At 32.1% G+C, this 19,985-nt stretch overlaps 1 protein-coding gene across 12 annotated transcripts in view; it reads right to left on the bottom strand.

Annotated features, from left to right (window-relative positions):
• LOC148283450 (ribosomal protein S6 kinase alpha-5-like) overlaps positions 1-19,985 on the bottom strand; it is a 151,579-nt gene that overhangs the window by 89,764 nt on the left and 41,830 nt on the right. For all 12 annotated transcript variants that reach the window (XM_088243855.1, XM_088243856.1, XM_088243853.1 and 9 more), the window contains exon 3: positions 19,246-19,314. In XM_088243855.1, the coding sequence (XP_088099981.1) occupies positions 19,246-19,314 (69 nt within the window). The remainder of the gene's footprint in view (positions 1-19,245; positions 19,315-19,985) is intronic.

Genomic DNA, 19,985 nt, shown 5'->3' with positions numbered 1-19,985 from the left:
CTGCTATCATCTTGGAAAAATACTTTTCATCTAGGTACTTGTTTGTGATTAAATTCCAAAACTAAAAATTGTTGATATTCAAAAAATATTGAATTTAAGTAGGTACTTGTTTATGGTTGAATTCCAAAATATTAAATAAATATTTTTTTATGTGCGGCATTCTTTTTGCAAACGTCAAAATAGGAATACGATTTTTAAAAATGTATTGAATTTAATATTATTTTAGTGTTACCAAAAATCTCATAAAAAGAAATAAATGGGTAGAAATTATAAGGAATTTAAGGAAAAAGTCTAATTGAGATCCACAAAAAACAAATGCTGTTTGTAAACATTCAAAAACAAACTTTTTTTATGCACAAAAAAACATTTTTTCATCTTTTTGTAAATGCATTCTCCTCGAATGCAGCCCTGGTAGATCGATGAATAAAACATTTATGCTCCTAACTTCATTTTTACATATTCGATTGAAAATTTTAATATCTACGAACACGCACAGCGCAAAGATCTATATCTCTGTGAAAAATGCACGTTATCGGTTAAGCCGTTTAGGAGAAGTACGGTGACATCACACGTACAGAGGAATTAAATATATAAAAAAGAAAAAGCATAAAAGAAAATATTTGTAACATAAAGAAAATTTTAAGACTTATAATATGGCTAGAGAGAAAAGAAATCTGACTCGTTTTATAACTATCAAGTGTGGAGCCTAGGGATAGGCGAGTGCATGTGATAGTTGGTCCTAGAACCTGCAGAACAAAAAGGAGATCTGTGGCGGGTATGTCAACTTATATAGATATTCGACTCGTGCGACAGGGACGACGCTGTACAAAGTCAGCAGTCTCTTTTTTAAGCCCAAAATTCTTTTTTACCGCCGGATACTGTAAAATATTTGCGCACACTTTGGTTTTACACTCGAGGTGCGATTATCAACACTAAATAAAATTTACATTTCGTTTGAAACGCGTGCCCCAGCTCTAGTCTGAAAATGTTAACGACCCCACTCGCGTAGGGGGTAGGGGGGTGAATATAATTCGGGGGTCTACCAACTCGGCGATAGGTTATCCACCCTATGTATGTCACAGACCTGCGAAGGTCGTCTGCTCACTTACTGCGTACCGTGTACCGCCAGACAGCTTCATTTCTGCTGAAGCGGTTATTGTGCCGGGCGCGTATTAGACAAACGAGACGCATACAATTTAAGATAGATTTTCCATAAATATTTATTTATTTAAATGAAACAACTTTGTTTTTAACCACCAATTTTTTTTTGTCGCCAACTGGTTTCAAAGAAAACTAGCTTCTTCGTCAAGGTTTGCGTAACTATAGTCCTTAAAATGTAACATGATAAGAATGACAGTTGTCAGAAAAAGTGACGACATAACTTTGTAGTAACGTCAAAAGAGTTATTTTTATTGACACACGAAAAATCATTTGTATCTGGCGTGTTAATTCATTTTTTTATTACATTGTTTGAAACATAAATCAACATAAATATATCAAATCAGCTTTAAAACTAAAAAAAAAACTAAAATAAACCTAATTATTAACGACGTTCTTACAAGGTTACATCATTTTGCAAAAACGTTAGATATGGGACAAATTGATCAATGTAAATTGATCGTATAAAAAAATAATTCATTTGATGTTGTTCATGAAAAAAGTATAAATGTCTAATTTTTTGGTGAATAATTGTGTTAAACACACTATAATAGGCTTGTTTTTCGTTTTTTATATAAATTTTCGGAAAAAGAATTTCATGATTGCATCAAATAATTGATAAAATCGATTTGATCAGTGATCAGTAATTTCCCATCACTACTGAAACTAGTTTGACAGCTGTCATTCTAATCAACTTATATTTTAAGGACCCAATAAATCAAGTCTTTTTTTCCTTACAAGGGAGGTAATTTAATATCAATATTTTCGAAGTTAGACAGGAGAGGACTAAAAGAAATATATTTTTTTTGGTTATTAAATAATTTTTCTTATTATTAATCGCAATTTCTAAGTTGTCTAATTTTAATATTTTATTTTCAAAATGAAGTACTTTTAATACAGTGTCTGACTTGATTTATTGGGTCCACGTGTAGTATTACGTTAACATGATAAAAATAAAATAAGAATTAATTCATTAGTTACGTAAACCTTGACGAAGATGCGTGTTCGCTTTGAAACCGGTTGGTGAAAAAAAAAAAAAAATAGTGGTTAAAAAAAAGTTGTTTTATTTATTTTATTATAATGATAGAAGAATTTGTGTACCTGGGAAGTATGTTTACTAGGGACGGAAAGGCCGATAAAGATATTGAAAGGAGGGTGAGTGCCGGGAACAGGGTGAACGGTGCACTAAAATCTACTTTGGCAAACAAATGTTTATCGCAGGAGGCTAAACTAGCAGTTCACAACGGAGTTCTAGTTCCAACTCTAATGTATGGGAGCGAAGTATGGAATTGGAAAAATAATGATGAAAGTAGGTTGAATGCTGTCGAAATGCGATCCCTCAGGCGAATGTGTGGTAAAACGATGTATGATAGGTGCACAAATGTCGAGATCCGTGAAGTGTGTAAGGTTGAGACATGCATTATTGACAGAATCAAGAAAGGGGTGCTGCGTTGGTTTGGACATGTAGAGCGAATGGACAGCGAAAGAACGGCTAAAAGGATCTACGATGCAAATGTTGATGGATGCAGAAAACGAGGAAGACCGAGAAAGACATGGCACGATTGAGTCCATCAAATACTTGAAGATGGACATGTCAAAAGTAGGAATAATCGGCGTGCGTGCATAAGAAGATGTATGAATGTAGAGGAAGCGAGGTCTGTATGCCAAGATAGAGTGTTATGGCGTTCTATCCTCTCTGCGTACCCCTACGGGGAAACGGCGTGATGGTTTGTTGTTGTTGTTGACATATTACATTACACATTTTATTGGTACGAAATATTCCCAAACAGCAAAAGTGCTGGTAAAGAGGATATTATATATAATAACCACAATCTAGAACCGGTAACTTTTCTAATCTAATTAATACTGTTACCACCGTATTTTTTTTACAAGCAGGAAACAGAGGGCTATTCGGCTGATCCAAGAGTCCACGACTTGACAAAGGGTCCATAGCCCGGTTCTACCGATTCGAATTCGACGTTAGGTTCGTTTTGAAAACATGCGATCAAATTATTTAAATGATCCAAGTATTGACAGATGTGTCTTAAGAGGCGGTCAGACAGTTTAAAAAACGCGTGGGACTTTCGTTTCTTTCATCTTTAGCGCAGTGCAAATACATCAAAATTTGCATCTGGGTTCCGATTACAATGGGAGTTATCTTCGACTATCGATAAAGTAAAATCGATTTTTAAGTACGAAAAAGTTTAAATTTGTGAATAAAAAAAATAAAGTTTCTTCGTTGGTAACCTGTAATTAAACACGATGCGAATTTTTTAAAATTTATTTTATAAATGTATTGCTAACAATTAGTATACATATTTAATAACAGGGAATCTATAAGAGAAAATGTTCAAAAAGGCTATAAAAAAATGGATAGTAGAGCTAGGTAGAAGTAAAATGGAGTGTCTCATTCGCCCATACCAATACTGAATTGACTGCTCCACAGCTGTATAGCTTATGTTAGGTTTTTGTTATTTTCATTGTGTGTTTTGTAATATAAATAATATAGATGTACATAAATACCTTGTTTTTAAAACTGTCTGAATATTTGTTAATTATGTTTGTTTTTTAAGTTAGTCTTCTTTGTTTATTCTCAAATTTAATTTAAAAAAACTAAATTGTTAAGTGTCCTCGGCACGGGAAACCCCAGTGAGGTCACATTATTTTTATTATTAATTATAGTTTGTAAGCGAAAAATATGAATAAATAAATATAAAACTAATTAATATAAAATGAAAACGGGGTGTCCTCTGTTGAGTGTCTCCATCTAACATGGCTCCTCAGCCTGTTCTAAGATGGAGATTTTTTATCTTTTAGAGCATAAGCATTGAATTATATGAAATGTATTCATAATATTATGTATCTTATACCCAGCTGTATGAAACGGTACTTATGATTTTCTTGCTGTATTACTGTAGAATGTTTTATTATTTAATTTTGTTTTGTACTTTTATTCTTGAATTGTTTAAACTTTCTACTGAATATGCTGTATAATTTTTAGGTTAATTTTTTTTATAAATCTTGGGTATAAGGAAATTTATGTTTTAAAAAAAAAAATATATATTAAGCCAAATATGTTAGTATTATAAATATTTGTAAAAGGCGGATTTGCCGTTTATGTTAATAAAATAAAATAAGTAGTCTTATACTAATAAAACAAAAACATTAAAAAAAACAAAAACTACTTAATTATAAATGCCTAGCTAAACAAATGTAAGAAATTAAAAATCGTTATTATACAAATTTAAAGTATATATATGTGCTAAGAATACATGTTACTTAAAAAAAATAATATGGTGAAATATATAATAAAAAACAAATATAAAGCAATGAAATATATAAAAATAGTAATAATATGTGTACCAATTAACTAAAGTACTACGTTTTTTGATTTACATATATTTTTCAAAAAAATCTCTCGCTTCACTATTTATATGTGCAGTTAATTTCGTATTAAAATTTGTTTTACATTTTGAGTCTTTTATATTTGGCAATAAATCATTTAATATTTTTGGAGCAATTACATTATATTTCTTATGTCCAAAGGCGATTCATACAATTGTATACATATTCTGTTTTTCATACGGAAAAATTAACTTACCTGGGCCCGAATTACAGTAAAAAGGTAACATTTCTCTTAAATTTTACGTAAAAAGTCAAATTAAGTTTACTGTATGAAAAATAGAATACGTATACATTTTTTTTTCTCTAAACATATTTAATTACAGGTTACCGACAAAGACATTTTTAGGCGAAGGCGATCTTCATCGGTACATACCGAGACAATATGTACCGATATACTACTATCTCTATCTACCTCGGTACGTTCTACCGACTTGTCATCTCGACGTCATGCGATAGAATCCAACTAATGAATGACCCCGGAAATTTACTCCGCGTTCCTTACTTTATTAAAATTAAATATAGTTTTCATTGATATTTTAAAAAGGCTTCTGTGATTTAGTGACCACTTCAAAGCGAGTATAAGCTCAAATAAATCCCAATTAAAGCAAAAAATTCTGGCTAGAACATGATTTTTATTCGAATTTCAAGAATTACCCAGACGGTATGCTTAACTTTCGCCTGTATTTATCTACCGAGAAAGCCGGCTTTTTTGACATTTCGATACGTACACTCACAAAGGTGGAAAAAATACAATAAAAAAAAATATTTTTTATGGTGGCCATTTTTTTTTACGGCTAGATACTTCTGTATGTTTATAGGGCAGCATCTAGCAGTTTTGATAAAGAACTGAGAGTTATGTCAGAATTTATTTCGGCTTCAAAATTGACTTGTTTTACTCTCATATTTTAATTACGCTTTTAAGAAAAAAAACTGGCTACCTCAAATATATTGTAATTTAAGCAAACAATTGCTCAGTGGATCAAAACTTTTGTCACATTTAATGAGTAGATATATGTACAGTGGGGTACTAAACCCATCGGTGCATACCGATGTACCTATCTCAAAACTTGAGGATAGAGCGTCGGTAGTGTATCTTCGTAATCACCCGGGAGAATTTATCTTCAATTATGACGTCATAATGAACGTAAATCATTTAAGTGCATAGCTATGTGTGCTGTGGCGTACGCGTCCTCTTGGTACATATTGAGTTTATTTTATTTTATTTGACTTTTTGTACATAATGTTATTTGTACATTGGCGGGCTTATTGCCAAATGGCAATTTCTTACAACCAACCAATAAAAGAAGAGTTTTATTTTTATAATTCAAGTTACAAAACATATTCAATAGGAAATAAAAATTAAAAATCTAAAGATATATAAAAATAGAAATAAACGTATTTGTTTATAAATAACCTTAAATCAAAACTACTACTCAATGGGAAAAAGGAAAAAAGAGGAAAGGAGGAGATATATTGATGTACCTAGCCAAAACGTAGAAGGTAGAGGATCGGTAGTGTATCTTCGTAATCACTCGCAAGAATTTATCTTCAACTATACCGTCATGTTGAATGTATGACGTCCGTAATTTTCCATTAAAATCGCGGCTAAAGTTCATCAATGAATCATTCTGGTTTAAAAAAAAAGGTTCGAAAATACCATACTTATTTTGTATGAATACTACTAAAGGAAACAGACGTTAATATAGAGTTTAATTAGGTAGTAGGTAATTTAATTTAACAATAAATAACTAATTAAAACTATTAATTTAATTTAATAAAATACCTATGAGATAATTTGATTCGTTTAAAGCCTTTGTGTGTTTCTAAAAAGGGGTAGGCTTTTGGAAGGTGTTAGACGCCTTTTAAGTCTAGACTCCAGGATAGTTTGACTGAGAGTTGTAGGTCAAAAGAGCATTACTCTCTCTCTCTCTGGTTCATTGATTCTTAAATTGGACAAGGGGGGTGGCAGCGCATTTGCCTACTGCCAAACCTACTCGATTACCATGAATATATTACACGTATTGCCTATATGGTGTGCACGCCTCTGATAAAACCCCTATGAAAAGCGCCCAATATTAACTTTTTTTTTTTATTTGTTTACCAAACAGTAAACACAAAAAAACCAGATAATCATACATTATAATTATTATTATTTATTATTATATTTATTTTGAGCGAGCAGCTTAAAGCTGATATGCTTAAATCTATTTTAACGAAAGTTAGATGTTGGCGCACTTTAACTTTTTCTAAACAAATCTAGTCAATTTTTGAACTCATTGGGACTACACATTGAGATCAGCTCTTGTGACAGCTTATTCCAACCATCAACAACCCTATTGCAGCATCCTTGTCCTAATCCCGCCCAATTTACAAGAACTTACTGTTCTTAAAAAAAAAAAACTCTTAGATTATTGAAAAATATTTACGAGTACATGAAAATAACATTTTTATATGTAACTAGCGGACCCGACAGACGTTGTCCTGCCCGAACGTTGGCTTGCCTGCTATCATCTTGGAAAAATACTTTTCATCTAGGTACTTGTTTGTGATTAAATTCCGAATATAAAAATAGTAAATATTAAAAAAATATTGAATTTAAGTAGGTACTTGTTTATGGTTGAATTCCAAAACAAAAAATAAATATTTTCAGCTCTTTCACTTCACTAAAATCAACAAATGGAAGAATTGCAGAAATATGGATGTTCAAACATAGGCAAAATGGTAAATGTTACACAGTGTGTAAAGTGACCCCTTAAAACAGCCAATGACAGGTCAAAAGCCCTGTAAATGCCTAGACTTCCATATTCCCTTATTTAAGGTATTCTCCATCCCTGTTGTAATTTGTTGATAACTAATTGTCTGTTTTTGGCGGAGATCTCTAATTTTGCTTCTAATACCCTAATATAATCCACAGATACCTATTTACCATAAAAAAATATAGTAGATGAAGATATTGTAATTTTGTTCATAAACTATTATTATTAATAAAGTCCCCTGGATTTACAAACGCCCGGAGCGGTCAAAGAACCCGTTCAGTGTGTCACCCCAATGCGAGTATAGTGGCGAGTAAAAAATAATATAATTACAATTGTACCGGCCATTTGTACCATACTAAATATACGCTACTGTTCATTGCTAGAGTTGTTAAGGTGACTCCTTATTTTTATTACTCGTATATTCTATAACGAGCGATACATTACGACAACTCACAATTTTAGACGCGCAGTTCGGAACAAAATTGGATTGAAAATTCTGTGCCACTATAGTCCTTAAAATATAGCTTGATTAGAAAGACAGCTGTCAAACTAATTTCAGTAGTGATGGGAAATTACTGATCACTGATCAAATCGATTTTATCAGTTATTTTATGCAATCATGAAACTCTGTTTCCGATAATTGATAGAAAAAACGCAAAAACAAGCCTATTATAGTGTGTTTAACACAATTATTCACCAAAAAATGAGACATTTATACTTTTTTCATGAACAACATCAAATGAATTATTTTTTTATTCGATCAATTTACATTGATCAATTTGTCCCATCTCTAACGTGTTTGCAAAATGATGTAACCTTGTAAGAACGTCGTTAATAATTAGGTTTATTTTAGTTTTCTTTCAGTTTTAAAGCTGATTTTATATATTAATGTTGATTTATGTTTTAAGCATTGTATTAAAAAAATAAATTAACACGCCAGATACAAATGATTTTTCGTGTGTCAATATAAATAACTCCTTTGACGTTACTACTAAGTTATGTCGTCACTTTTTCTGACAACTGTCATTCTTATCATGTTACATTTTAAGGAGTATAGGTTACATACTGGATAATTCGGACTTTTGGGCCTCGTTTCATCGACCCTACAGGCCTCGTTTAATCAACCCTTCGGGCCTCAGCTGATTAGGATCTCGGGTACCTAGAAATATCACCCCATTGCCACAATTCATGTTTTGCTGTTCGGAGCAATCTAATAATAATAATAATAAATTTGGCGGATTTATATTTTTATTTATTTATTTATACTTTTACATTGTTTGAATTATTTTTTTTTGTACAGAATAATGTTCCCTCACTGGGGTGTCCCGTGCCGAGGGAAACATTTTACAAAATGTGAAACATGCCTAAGATTAGCTATTTAACAAAGTTAACATAATAATAACAATAAAAAAAACGTAATTAATCCAATTAACCTAATTATCATTAACGTAATAAACAGTAAAAAACTAAAATAATTATAAAAAACATAACCAATTTATATAGACCAATAGACCAAATTTCATAAACAGTCCACACATTTTACCTATTTAGCTTGATCCACTCATCGATCCGTGTGCAACCCACCTCCACTATCCATTTCTTAATAGCAATTTTATATTGTGAGATCTTACTAATTGTCCTTATGGATAATGGAAGTAGATTGTACACTTTAACAGAGTAGTAGGCCAATCCTCTTTGACCGAAGGATGTATTTATTTTTTTGCAGCATCAGGGTGGAGTATCTAGTAACTCTTGTATTTGTAACGGAAGGTAGAAAATAATGTTTATGTGCGTATAGTAACAAAGCTTTTACATAAAGTTGTTTCATAGATTTTACTTTATGATTTTCAATTATACCGAGGGAAGCTTTTTGTGAATTTTTCGTGAGAATCATCGACAGTCCCAGTCAGTTTAGATCCCAACTAAAATCCCACTTCTTTAAACTATCATACCCTCAATTTTAAATCTGGAAATATAATGTATCACTTAAGTTTAGTTAGAATGTAAGTTTAGATATACAATTGTAAAGCGCTCTTGAGGTGATTTTTTACAAAAATGGTGCTATATAAATCAGCCAAAAATTATTATTATTATTATTAAATCACCTCAAGGGCGCTATGATATAATTCACTGTACAACTCTGCTCTAGAATATCTAAGGGAACTCTGCATTCCAGATGAACTAGCTGACAGACGCCTTACGCTTAGATCAGCTACATCTACGTCGAAAGGAAAAGTTATTAAACCTCTACGCAAACAGCGCACTAAATTCAGCGAACGCGCATTTGCGGTCACAGGCCCTACGGCATGGAATGCTCTCCCAGCAGATGTTTTGGAAGAAACTTAAAACCCACTTGTTCTCTAAATAATTTGAATAAATACTTAGCATGTGGTGACAAAACACATTATTTTTCTCAAATTAAAAGTTAAAATTAAATTTATATCTTTATGTAACCACTTTGTAAAGCGCCCTTGAGGTATAAAATTACGAAAATAGCGCTGTATAAGTTATCCATAATAATAATAAAAATTTTAAAAAAACACAAAATCAGTTTACTTTTAATTTTTACGTTAGACAATGGCAATAAAATAACTAACTAATTTAATGAACAACAATCAAATATCTTTTATTTTAGATTAGTCCATTGACGGTAAGTAAACCAGAAATCTTCCATTACTCTCTTATAATTAGTGGCTTCATATGTTATTTATTTATTCATATATACGCCCAATGGACATTTTTCAGGACATATGTATGCATGGAAAATTATTAGATAAGAAAGTATAAAGACACAATGGTATGTAGTAGACTCGATGGGAGTGGAAGCGGGAGACAGGTGTTTATAATTGAATTTGATTCAGTGATCGTTTGAAAGAAGACAACTTGTTATCAAACAAATCAAGACTGGTATGTTTGTTGGCAGACCTAAGAATTCTGGGCATAGGGGAATGAAAACCATAGTTAGTTCTATGCTTATCGGCATGAAAGAGTAAGTTTTGTCTGAGGTTTCTAGTTGGGATATTTAATTTTATTGAGCTCCGTAGTTCAGGCACATCAAAGAGTGAGTTGAGAATTTTAAATAGGACTGGAAGGTCGGATTTATTTCGACGGTCTTAAAGATAAGATATATTTAAGGTAGTTTCTAACTCATTATACGAATATTGGTCTCTGGATTCAGCCTTCACCTTTAGCCTATCTTTCTCAAAAATCGATGTTGAACTTTTTTTTTTTTTAAAGGAATAACCCGCTAAGCCTCTATTTTGAGGCTTGTCAGCAGGTGGGATAGAGGGGATATGGAAGAAGGTAATGAAAAATACACCACAACACCCAGACCAATTGAGAAAAAAATCTTTCTTGGATTTTTTTCTTGCAACTGGCAGGAATCGAACCCGCGACGCCAGTTTCACAGATAGCCGTCTAACCAACTGCGCCACGGCGCCCGTCTGCTTCAATATTCTTGATGTGAACATCATAATATGGAGACCAGATAACAGAGGAATACTCTAGGTGCGGGCGAACTGGGAAACAAAAGAGAGTTTATTTTTAAATATATTTTTTTGTACACTTTTAAGAAACTGCCGTAAAATTTAATGTTTTAATTTTTACCGCGCGTAAAAACATTTTTTTATCCAATTTCCCGTAGGGCTGAAGTTCCTCGCTGTGCTAATTTTTTTTACCCGAGTACAGACGAACGTATTCCGACACACCCCGACCGCAGGTTTCGGCTGAGCCGAGGTTTTTGCCCGAAACAGAAATTTGCCGAAACCGAAACTTCGGTCAGTCTCCACATTTTTTATTGTTTTTCCAAAGTAAACAAACGAATAAAACATGATTTATTTGCCGTTTGTGAGTAAAATACATAAAAATATATAATGTGAAAAGGCAGTTATTATGGGCGCAGTGACCCCTACAGCGCGATTGCAATATATTTTAGTGTTGGGAAAGGCAGAAAGCGCTCGAGTACAATATATATATTTATCAACGGTCTTATTTAGCGAGGAACCGACGCTTCCACTTTCCATCACGTCGTTTCCCAACTTGTCACGGGGCTTTCGGCCTCATAGAGTTAAGGATACGTTATTATTTATTTGCAATTGATATATTTGGGTGAATAAATTTCGAGATAATAGTATATGAATACTTAAGTATATCTTGGACATGAGATAAAACTGGGCAAATAAAATCAATTGATCGATGAGTGGATCAAGCCAAATAGGTAAAATGTATGCACTGTTAATAATTTTTTTTAAATTGGTCTATATAAATTGGTTATGTTTTTTATTAATATTTTTGTTTTTTTATTGTTTATTATGTTAATGATAATTAGGTTAATTGGATTAATCACGTTTTTTTATTGTTATTATTATGTTAACTTTGTTAAATAGCTAATCTTAGGCATGTTTCACATTTTGTAAAATGTTTCCCTCGGCACGGGACACCCCAGTGAGGGAACATTATTATGTATGAAAAAAGAATACAAACAATGTAAAAGTACAAATAAATAAATAAATGTATTAACTTGTCTTTGCTTTTCTTTGTTGTTTTTCTTCGATTATTTGTTACTATATTATTGTTGTTTTTCTTGATACAAATTGTTTAAATTGGACAATGTCCGTAAATTTGTTAAATAAAATATTTTTAAAAATTCCAATAGAAAATAAAAAAATGATTACATACGCATTAGAGGCCATGGCCCTTACAAAAAGAAATGTGGAAGAGCTAAAATGCACACAGCGATCCATGGAAAGATCCGTCAAAAACACTCGTCCGGAATTCCGTTTTTATTTCACACACAGAACTGTATTCTTCATCCGACCCAACAGACATTTTTTCAAAAATACAAAAAATGTAAAAAATATCAATCCACCCTAATTTTAATTGTCACGTAGATTTAGACGATGCGTGTGAAATGGGCCTATAGGTTCAGTGAACTCGAAACTTTGGGGTCAGCATTACTTAAACTTAACTTAATTGTCATTTTTAGAGATAGGTACAGTGCGTTTAAGAGGATATGCAGTGGAAGAGCAGTTTGACAAATAGGTATTTGAGCATAGTTTTTATGTGACGCTCTCGCAGATACTGTCTAAAAAAGACAACTGCACGTCGAAATGATTATGTCTAGCTAAAATCGAGGTCTCAAGATTAAATTTATTTCAACAGAGAGGGAAAACATTTTTGAGAAGGAAATATGGAAGTCTAGGCATTTACAGGGCTTATGACCTGTCATTGGCTGGTTTAAGTGGCCACTTTACACACTGTGTAACATTCACCATTCTGCCCATGTTTGAACATCCACATTTCCTCAACTCTTCCATCTGTTAACTTTTGTGAAGTAAAAGAGCTGAAACCTTTATCACGTGGGTGAGATTCATCCGGCTGAACCAAATCACCTTGCCTAGACTTCCATATTCCCTTCTCAAAAATGTTTTCCCTCTCTGTTGAAATAAATTTAAATATGAACAACTCCCTAGGGAGGAAATACATCCAGTCTGCAAGCATTTGGATATAATCAAACAATGTTGAGTTACTACCTGGTAAAAGAAGAAGTATAAAAATTGGAATATTGTTTTCAGGCGCTGCCTAGTAGGTGATTTGCTGAACCGAGTAAACATACAAATTTCGTATTTGTTAGTAGGCACACTAGAATATTTTATTTGAAAACGTTCTTATCACACAGGCAGAGATAATTAAGGATTTGAATGGACTGTACACTGCGATAGAAAGGCCAATGCATTGCCGCCAATGTGCATTATATTTGCAAAGTAAATTTAAATATTTGTTTTAATCGAAAGCACGATCTAACGGTCAGCCATTTTAAAATCGCGCATCTGTCTAACACATGTCATGTTGTCGCCTTAGAAAGAGAAAACCACACGGGCACCGTTCGAGAGTGAAAGGGATGACAAGAGGCGATCGCCAGGTGGCGTGGGCCATAAGGAGTTGCGCAGGTATGGTGCAGTATGGCGCAACAGGCGAATATAGACCTTACGAGCGAAGTATTTTGTGATATACTTACGCGAAATTCATTTTGAGCTTAGAAAATTACTCAAAATGAACTCGAAGAATTCGGGGCGTTAAAATTTTGACAGAATGGTGAATATTACCCAGAGTGTAAGGTAATCACTTAAACATGCAAATGCCTAGAGCAGCGGTTCCCTATTTTTTTTTTGGCTATGGGACCCTAATGTTAGTGGTTTTATTTATTATTTGTTAATAGATTATGTCGGGAATCGAACCCGAGACCTCTCGCATGGTAGGAAAACGATCTGACCATTGTTACCCGATTTAATAAACTATTCTATGTAAATGTATCTACAACAAACTACAGTGCACACTCGCCAATAAGGAGAATTCATACATTTGCAAATGAATACGCAAATGACGTAGATATATTTAATAAAACACTTTTGAATTTTAAAAGGCAGTGTATCAATTTACTATCTTCAAATTGTAATACCTAAATAATACTATGTTGATTTAAATTGTTTACCGTTTATTGACTTATATATGTATTCTAAATAAGTATTTTTCTAAATTCTTCTAATTTTAAGATTATTTTAATACAACTTATGCGCAAAAATGTACTCCTGTTCTCCACTGCAAAACATGTATGTATTATTATGTATCCTGATATATTTTCAACTAATATGTAATGATTTTTTTAATTTAATTTTTATTTTTCTTTCTCTTCTTAATTCATTTTTATGTTTGCTCCTTTCTTTGTGTAAAATGGATTTCTGTCTTCATGTTTAAAAATGCACTTCTGTTCTTTCCACTTTTATACTAATATGTAAAGATGATATTTTTATTTTTCTTCTAAAAATCATTTATATATTTTTTGCCACTTCTTTGTAAAATACATGTCTGTCTTTATTTGTATATATGTATGTAAAACATGTAAAAGTTTAAAAAGCGTTTAAATAAATAAATTTAAAAAATATTCATATGCATTTAATTTACATGAAAGGGCGGGCACATTGCCCTGAGGGAATTTCTTCCTACCTACCCAAACTGTTTAGTTTGAAAAAATAGATAGTAGCGTGTTCTGAAAATAACGGAATTTTTTTAATTTCGCGGGTTTGCAGAGTCCGATTGTCATTTAAAAAAATAAATTATATTGGTATACATGCCCCTAAAGTATACAAAAAATTCCAACTGTATTCATTGTTTACTTTTGTCTGTGGCAGCCGCTAAGGTTAGACGTGTTTTTATAAGCTAGGCGATTTTCGTTTTTAAAAAAAAATGCATCAAAGAATTAGTTTTAAATTTTGTGTAATAAAATAAATAAAGTGTAACGAAGTGTGTGAAATGTTAACAAAGGCCTAGGGTGAGTCTGTTATGAGTAAAACAAGAGTTTACGAGGGGTATAAGCTTTTCCAAGATGACCGTGAAGACATTGAAGATGACGACTGCCCGGACGCCCCAGCACATCAACAACCGATGAAAAAGTAAAAAAAAAAAAGTCAATAAAATGGTTATGAACGATTGCCGAATCACAATCAGAGAAGTCGCTGATGATGTTGCCATATCGATTGGCTCATGCCATGTAATTTTTTCTAATGTTTTGGGCATAGAATTAAGAATAGTCCAGAAGGAGCGTAGAATCATATTTGAATACATCGGACTGTGTCCAATAATTCCCCCACCCCGCCTTACTTTCGCCGCGCGTATTCATGAAGTCGCCGGGTAATGTTAATTGATGGGAAAAAAAGAAAATCATAACACAAATGTAATGTAAAAAAAAAGTAATCTGTTAATTTCTTTAAAATTTTATTTCGCGGGCGGAAGCATTTACTGACACAACGGAGTAGATACGTAAAGGGTAATTTAATAAGAGTAATTGAATTAATGACCTTTGAACTTAAAATATAAAACAAATTTTATTTGACATAATACGTACATTTTTATGTCATGTTAAATAATATTTGATGTTTTAAAGATAATGTCGTTCAAATGTCTCCCACGGCGTTGTTTAATCCGATGTCTAATTTTCATTAGTTCTTTTATTAGATGAACAAAGTAGGGTAAAAAAAAATTCTACCCTGGCAACACTAACGAAATTTCCATTTTGTTTCTTCGACGATCTGACAGATGGAAAAATAATATAATTTTTAAGTAATGCATTTGTCATATACACATTCATTTGTAAATTACAGATGTAATGTGATTGCATCCTGTTTCTTTAAGATCCAAGCAGTATTTCTACACTTTAAAAGGAGACAACACGGCATGGTTAAATTCGAATCAGGAGTTGCGTACTGAGCGACGTCTACAAAGAAACTAATGGGTCAAAACGTAAACCTACTCATTTATGAGTAGTTGAGTTGCCTTCTGTTTGATGAGCGTATGCGGTTTCTAGACTATTCTTAATTTCAATCACATTTCATGTGTAATTAACAAATGAATGTTTAAGTAGCAAATACGTTACTTGAAAATTAAATAATTTTTCCATCTGTCAGATTGTCGAAGAAATCAAAATGGACATTTCGTTAGTGTTGCCAGGGTAGTAATTTTTTTTACCCTACTTTGCTCATCTCTGATGAGAGAATTAATAAAAATTGGACCTCGGAATGAACAACTCTGTGGTGGACATTTGGCCGACATTATCTTTTTTAATATTAAGTTCACAGATTGTTTGAATGTTTTTATTTTCTTCTTTAATATTAAGTTCACAGATTGTTTAAATGTTTTCTTTCCTTTTTTAATATTAAGTTCATAGATTGTTAAAATTTTTATTGTTTAAATGTATACTATGTATTGTTACAAGAAATGTACTATTTTTTTTTATGTGCCGTCCCAAATGAGTTTTCTCGTACAACTCCTGGGAATATAATATCATGATATTCATGTCTTATATGTTTTATTAATAAATAAATAAAAAAAATAAAATAAAAAAAACATAAAATATTATTTAACATGATATAAAAATATCCGTTTTATGTAAAATAAAATTTGTTTTATATTTTAAGTTCAAAGTTCATTGATTCAACTACTCTTATTAAATGACCCTTTACTTATCTACTCTGTTGTGTCAATCAATGTTTCCGAGTGCACAATAAAATTTTAGAAAAATTAAAAAAATGTTTTTTTTACTTTACATTTGTGTTATGGTTATATTCTTCGCGATCCGGCAATATTACTCGGTGACTTCAAGTATGCGCGCGGCGAAAATGTGTCGAAGTGGGGGAATTATTGGACACAGTCCGATGTATTCAAATATGATTCTACGCTCCTTCTGGACTATTCTTAATTCTATGCCCGCGACATTTAAAAATTGCCGTTATTTTTGTAACACACTCGTATACGGGTGTTCTTTAAACCCTGTCACATCCGAAACCACGATGATCAGTATGAGCAAGAAGACATATTGGCACATTAAAATATTTTTTTAGAACGAATAAAGTTAAAAAAAAAAAAATATTTAAAAAAAACAAATGGTTGCTAACTTCTGCAGGAGAGAAACGATGAGGTTGGAGGGGGTAGTCTGACACACCGTTAACCGCGCGGCCGCGCCCCCCTAGCTTCTCCCCTGCAGAAGTAAGCAACCATTTGTCATTTTTAATATTTTATTTTTCCTTTTTTTTTCATTCCAAATATCTTTTTAATGTGCCAATATGTCTTCTTGCCCATACTGATCATCGTGGTTTCGTGTGTGACGGGGTTTGAAGAACACCCTGTATACACTTTTTTATAGAAACAAAAATTGACTAAAAATCTACACTATACTATGACGAGAGGGGGTTTGTTATTAATTTGTTTTGTGATTTTTTTCGAATAGCTGTTTATCTGGGCTGTTCTGTTTCCAGTCGGTCTCACCTTATGAATGGATTGAGTTTTTCTACTGTAATTTCTTGGTGGAACTGCATTTTAATTATAATAATAAAAATACGTACATACAGGGTTACATCGTCACCGACATCAGCCTGACGACGTCGGTTACCACCTTATGAAGCCTGATATCGTCTCCACGTAATATTTTTACAATAAAGAAAATAAAAATAAAAAATACTTAAGGTATCTATGGAGACAAATCGGAGCAGGTAAGAGAAATTTGCACCTTGATCGCATTATTCAGGTAGCTGACTTGGTGAAAAAATCAATAGGAAGTAACATTTGTTAGTTGACAATATACTAGTGCTAAATATAATACACATTGTGTGCCAAGGTTTTGTATGTCGATGCAACACAAAAATTCAACTTCCCACTAATGTCAATAAGTTATGTGGTAACAGAGCAGTTTTATGAATAGGTATTTAAATACAGGTTTAGTTTTTAATTAGTAGATTACGCCTTACTAAAATCAACAAAAACGAGGTCTCGTATTACCGTTTTCCGGACCCAAAACTAAACTGATTTTATTATTTAAGAAATATATTTTATCAATGAAAATAAAGAATAATAAAAATATATATATATATATATATATAGGTGGCAATCATGAAGTTTCGCATTATAAATAAATTGACAATTTTTTTATTTACTTTTTTTTAGGAAACATACAGTACAGTTACAAAGTTTAATATTTTACACAATTAGATTTAACTCTAATGGACCAGTGAAGTTTCCATAATATAAAGCAATTATATGTAAGGTTAATTATGAAAATATAAAAAAGAGAAGGAAAAATAAAAACATAAATGAAAGTTGTTTAAAAATTAAAATTTAAGTAAAAAAAAAGATATTTTAAAGTTTGTAGTTTGTAGTGAGTATTTACAAATGGAAATAATATTAATAATGAAGAAAATTTGTAAGAGTAATTAAAAATTAAGAATTGAAATAAAGAATGAAAAACATGCTCAGATGTAAAAATAAAATAAAATAGTAATAACATTTAAAAAAAAAAAAAAAAAGGAAAAACATAAATATACACATTCATATTTTAAGGGATTCAAAGAAACGATAAGAAGAATCTTTAAGTGAAATATAAGACAAAAAAATTAAGTCAATTTAAAACACATCTTCAAAATTAATGACACTTTATAGTAAGAGCTATGTTTTATGAATGTATGCGCATTGGTGTATGTACGTGTGTGTGTACGTATATGTATCAAAATGTGTTAACGAGTAAGTTTATATTTTATTAGTCTGTGCTCTCTATTAATTTGTTAATTATTATCATTTATAAGAATGTAATTGCCTAGCTTGGAACGGGGTATGTACCCTTGTTAGCTGGGCAAAGTGAATGTTAAATTGTGTTTTTGATAAAAGGTGTAAATAAATAAATAAATAAACATGTCACAAATATGTTGCTCTGCTAGTGATAAGCGATATTTATTTTTTACAAAATTAAGATTTTGAAAACCTTTTCACAAACGTTGATCCGAAACTACTCAAGAACTGTAAGGCCAGGTCAGTTATTGAAGGAAACTCTTCTTTTGGTACGAGAAATTTTTATAATTTCGACGGCACTTTTTCGGCAAAAAGGTTTTTTAGGGCAATTTGAAGTTTAGTGAGTTCTAACTGAATATTGGCAGTTAAGCTAATTATTTCAGTCAAACTGATTATGAAGGGATTGAAAAAAAAAGGTATATTTTGTTTATACTCTCGAAGTGGGCCATTTAAAATTCGTAGGCGATCTAGGGTGGCCCGCGGGCCTAGGGTTGAGCAGCCTTGCTCAAGTGCTCTCCAAGACCAAACCGTCTTCGTTTGTCCAGTTTTTTATATCATTTGACGTTATTCATCAGTACATTATATAAAGCAAAGTGTCGTCACACTAAAAAATAAAAATCCCCAAATAACCACTCTCTAGGGGGTACAGAATATTCAGAATACCACCCCTGAACCGTATTCTCCGCCCGGACACAGAGACATATAAATATAGACATGGGTTATTATGAAATTAGCGATGATAAATGAAAGTTCAAAATTTGTGTCATTTTCCTTTATCGATCGGAATGCTTCTTAAAAAATAATTCAATAAACTCACCTCCAGTACCAAGCACCCTGATCATGTCGAAGTCCGCCATCGAAACGGAAGCTTTTCCATTAAGATTTACTGAAAAAAAAAAACAACAATTAATATCACGAAAAATATTTATTTATTTAAACACTTTACATACATATACAGTTTATTTACATATTTTAAGGGCGTGCATACTGCCTGCTACTCGTCGCGGAGGGCATTAAATTAGTAAGATGATTTTTTTTTTTTAAGTGTTTTCTTTCTTCCTAACACAATGAAAACAAAGCTTCCGATTAATCTATAACTCGCCATTCCTCGACATACCACATAATTCTTCGGCGATTCCTTTTCTGTTCAAGGTGCTAAACTTTGGAAAGATACGTTTAATTATTTGTGTGAACACTTTATATACACATCCTTAAATTGGAGATGGTTCAAATGCATTTCTGCGATACTTAAATCATAAAGAAATTAATAATTATGCATTCATGTATTCATCATTATTTCTAGCAGGGACGCTGGATTACATCACCCTCGAATCTCGTCGGCAATTTTTTCTTGGGAAACATTTCTTAGATATTTAGAACATTTTTAATACAATTTACCAGTTTTAAGCGCATATTTTTTTCATACTTACGCACCCATACACACGCACCCTCTCCCTCATTCATTCCCACACGCACATGTATCCTCTCCCTCATTCATTCACGCATACACACATTCACATACACATGAATACAAACGTCACACAAATACAATTACTA

This window comes from Micrasema longulum, unplaced genomic scaffold (assembly GCF_059751315.1).
Source record: "Micrasema longulum isolate JH-2025_06_02 unplaced genomic scaffold, ASM5975131v1 h1tg000237l, whole genome shotgun sequence".
In the NCBI taxonomy this organism is placed as follows: Eukaryota; Metazoa; Arthropoda; class Insecta; order Trichoptera; family Brachycentridae; genus Micrasema; species Micrasema longulum.
The sequence above is the reverse complement of the archived record's forward strand: the minus strand, read 5'-3'. Positions and strand labels throughout refer to the sequence as shown.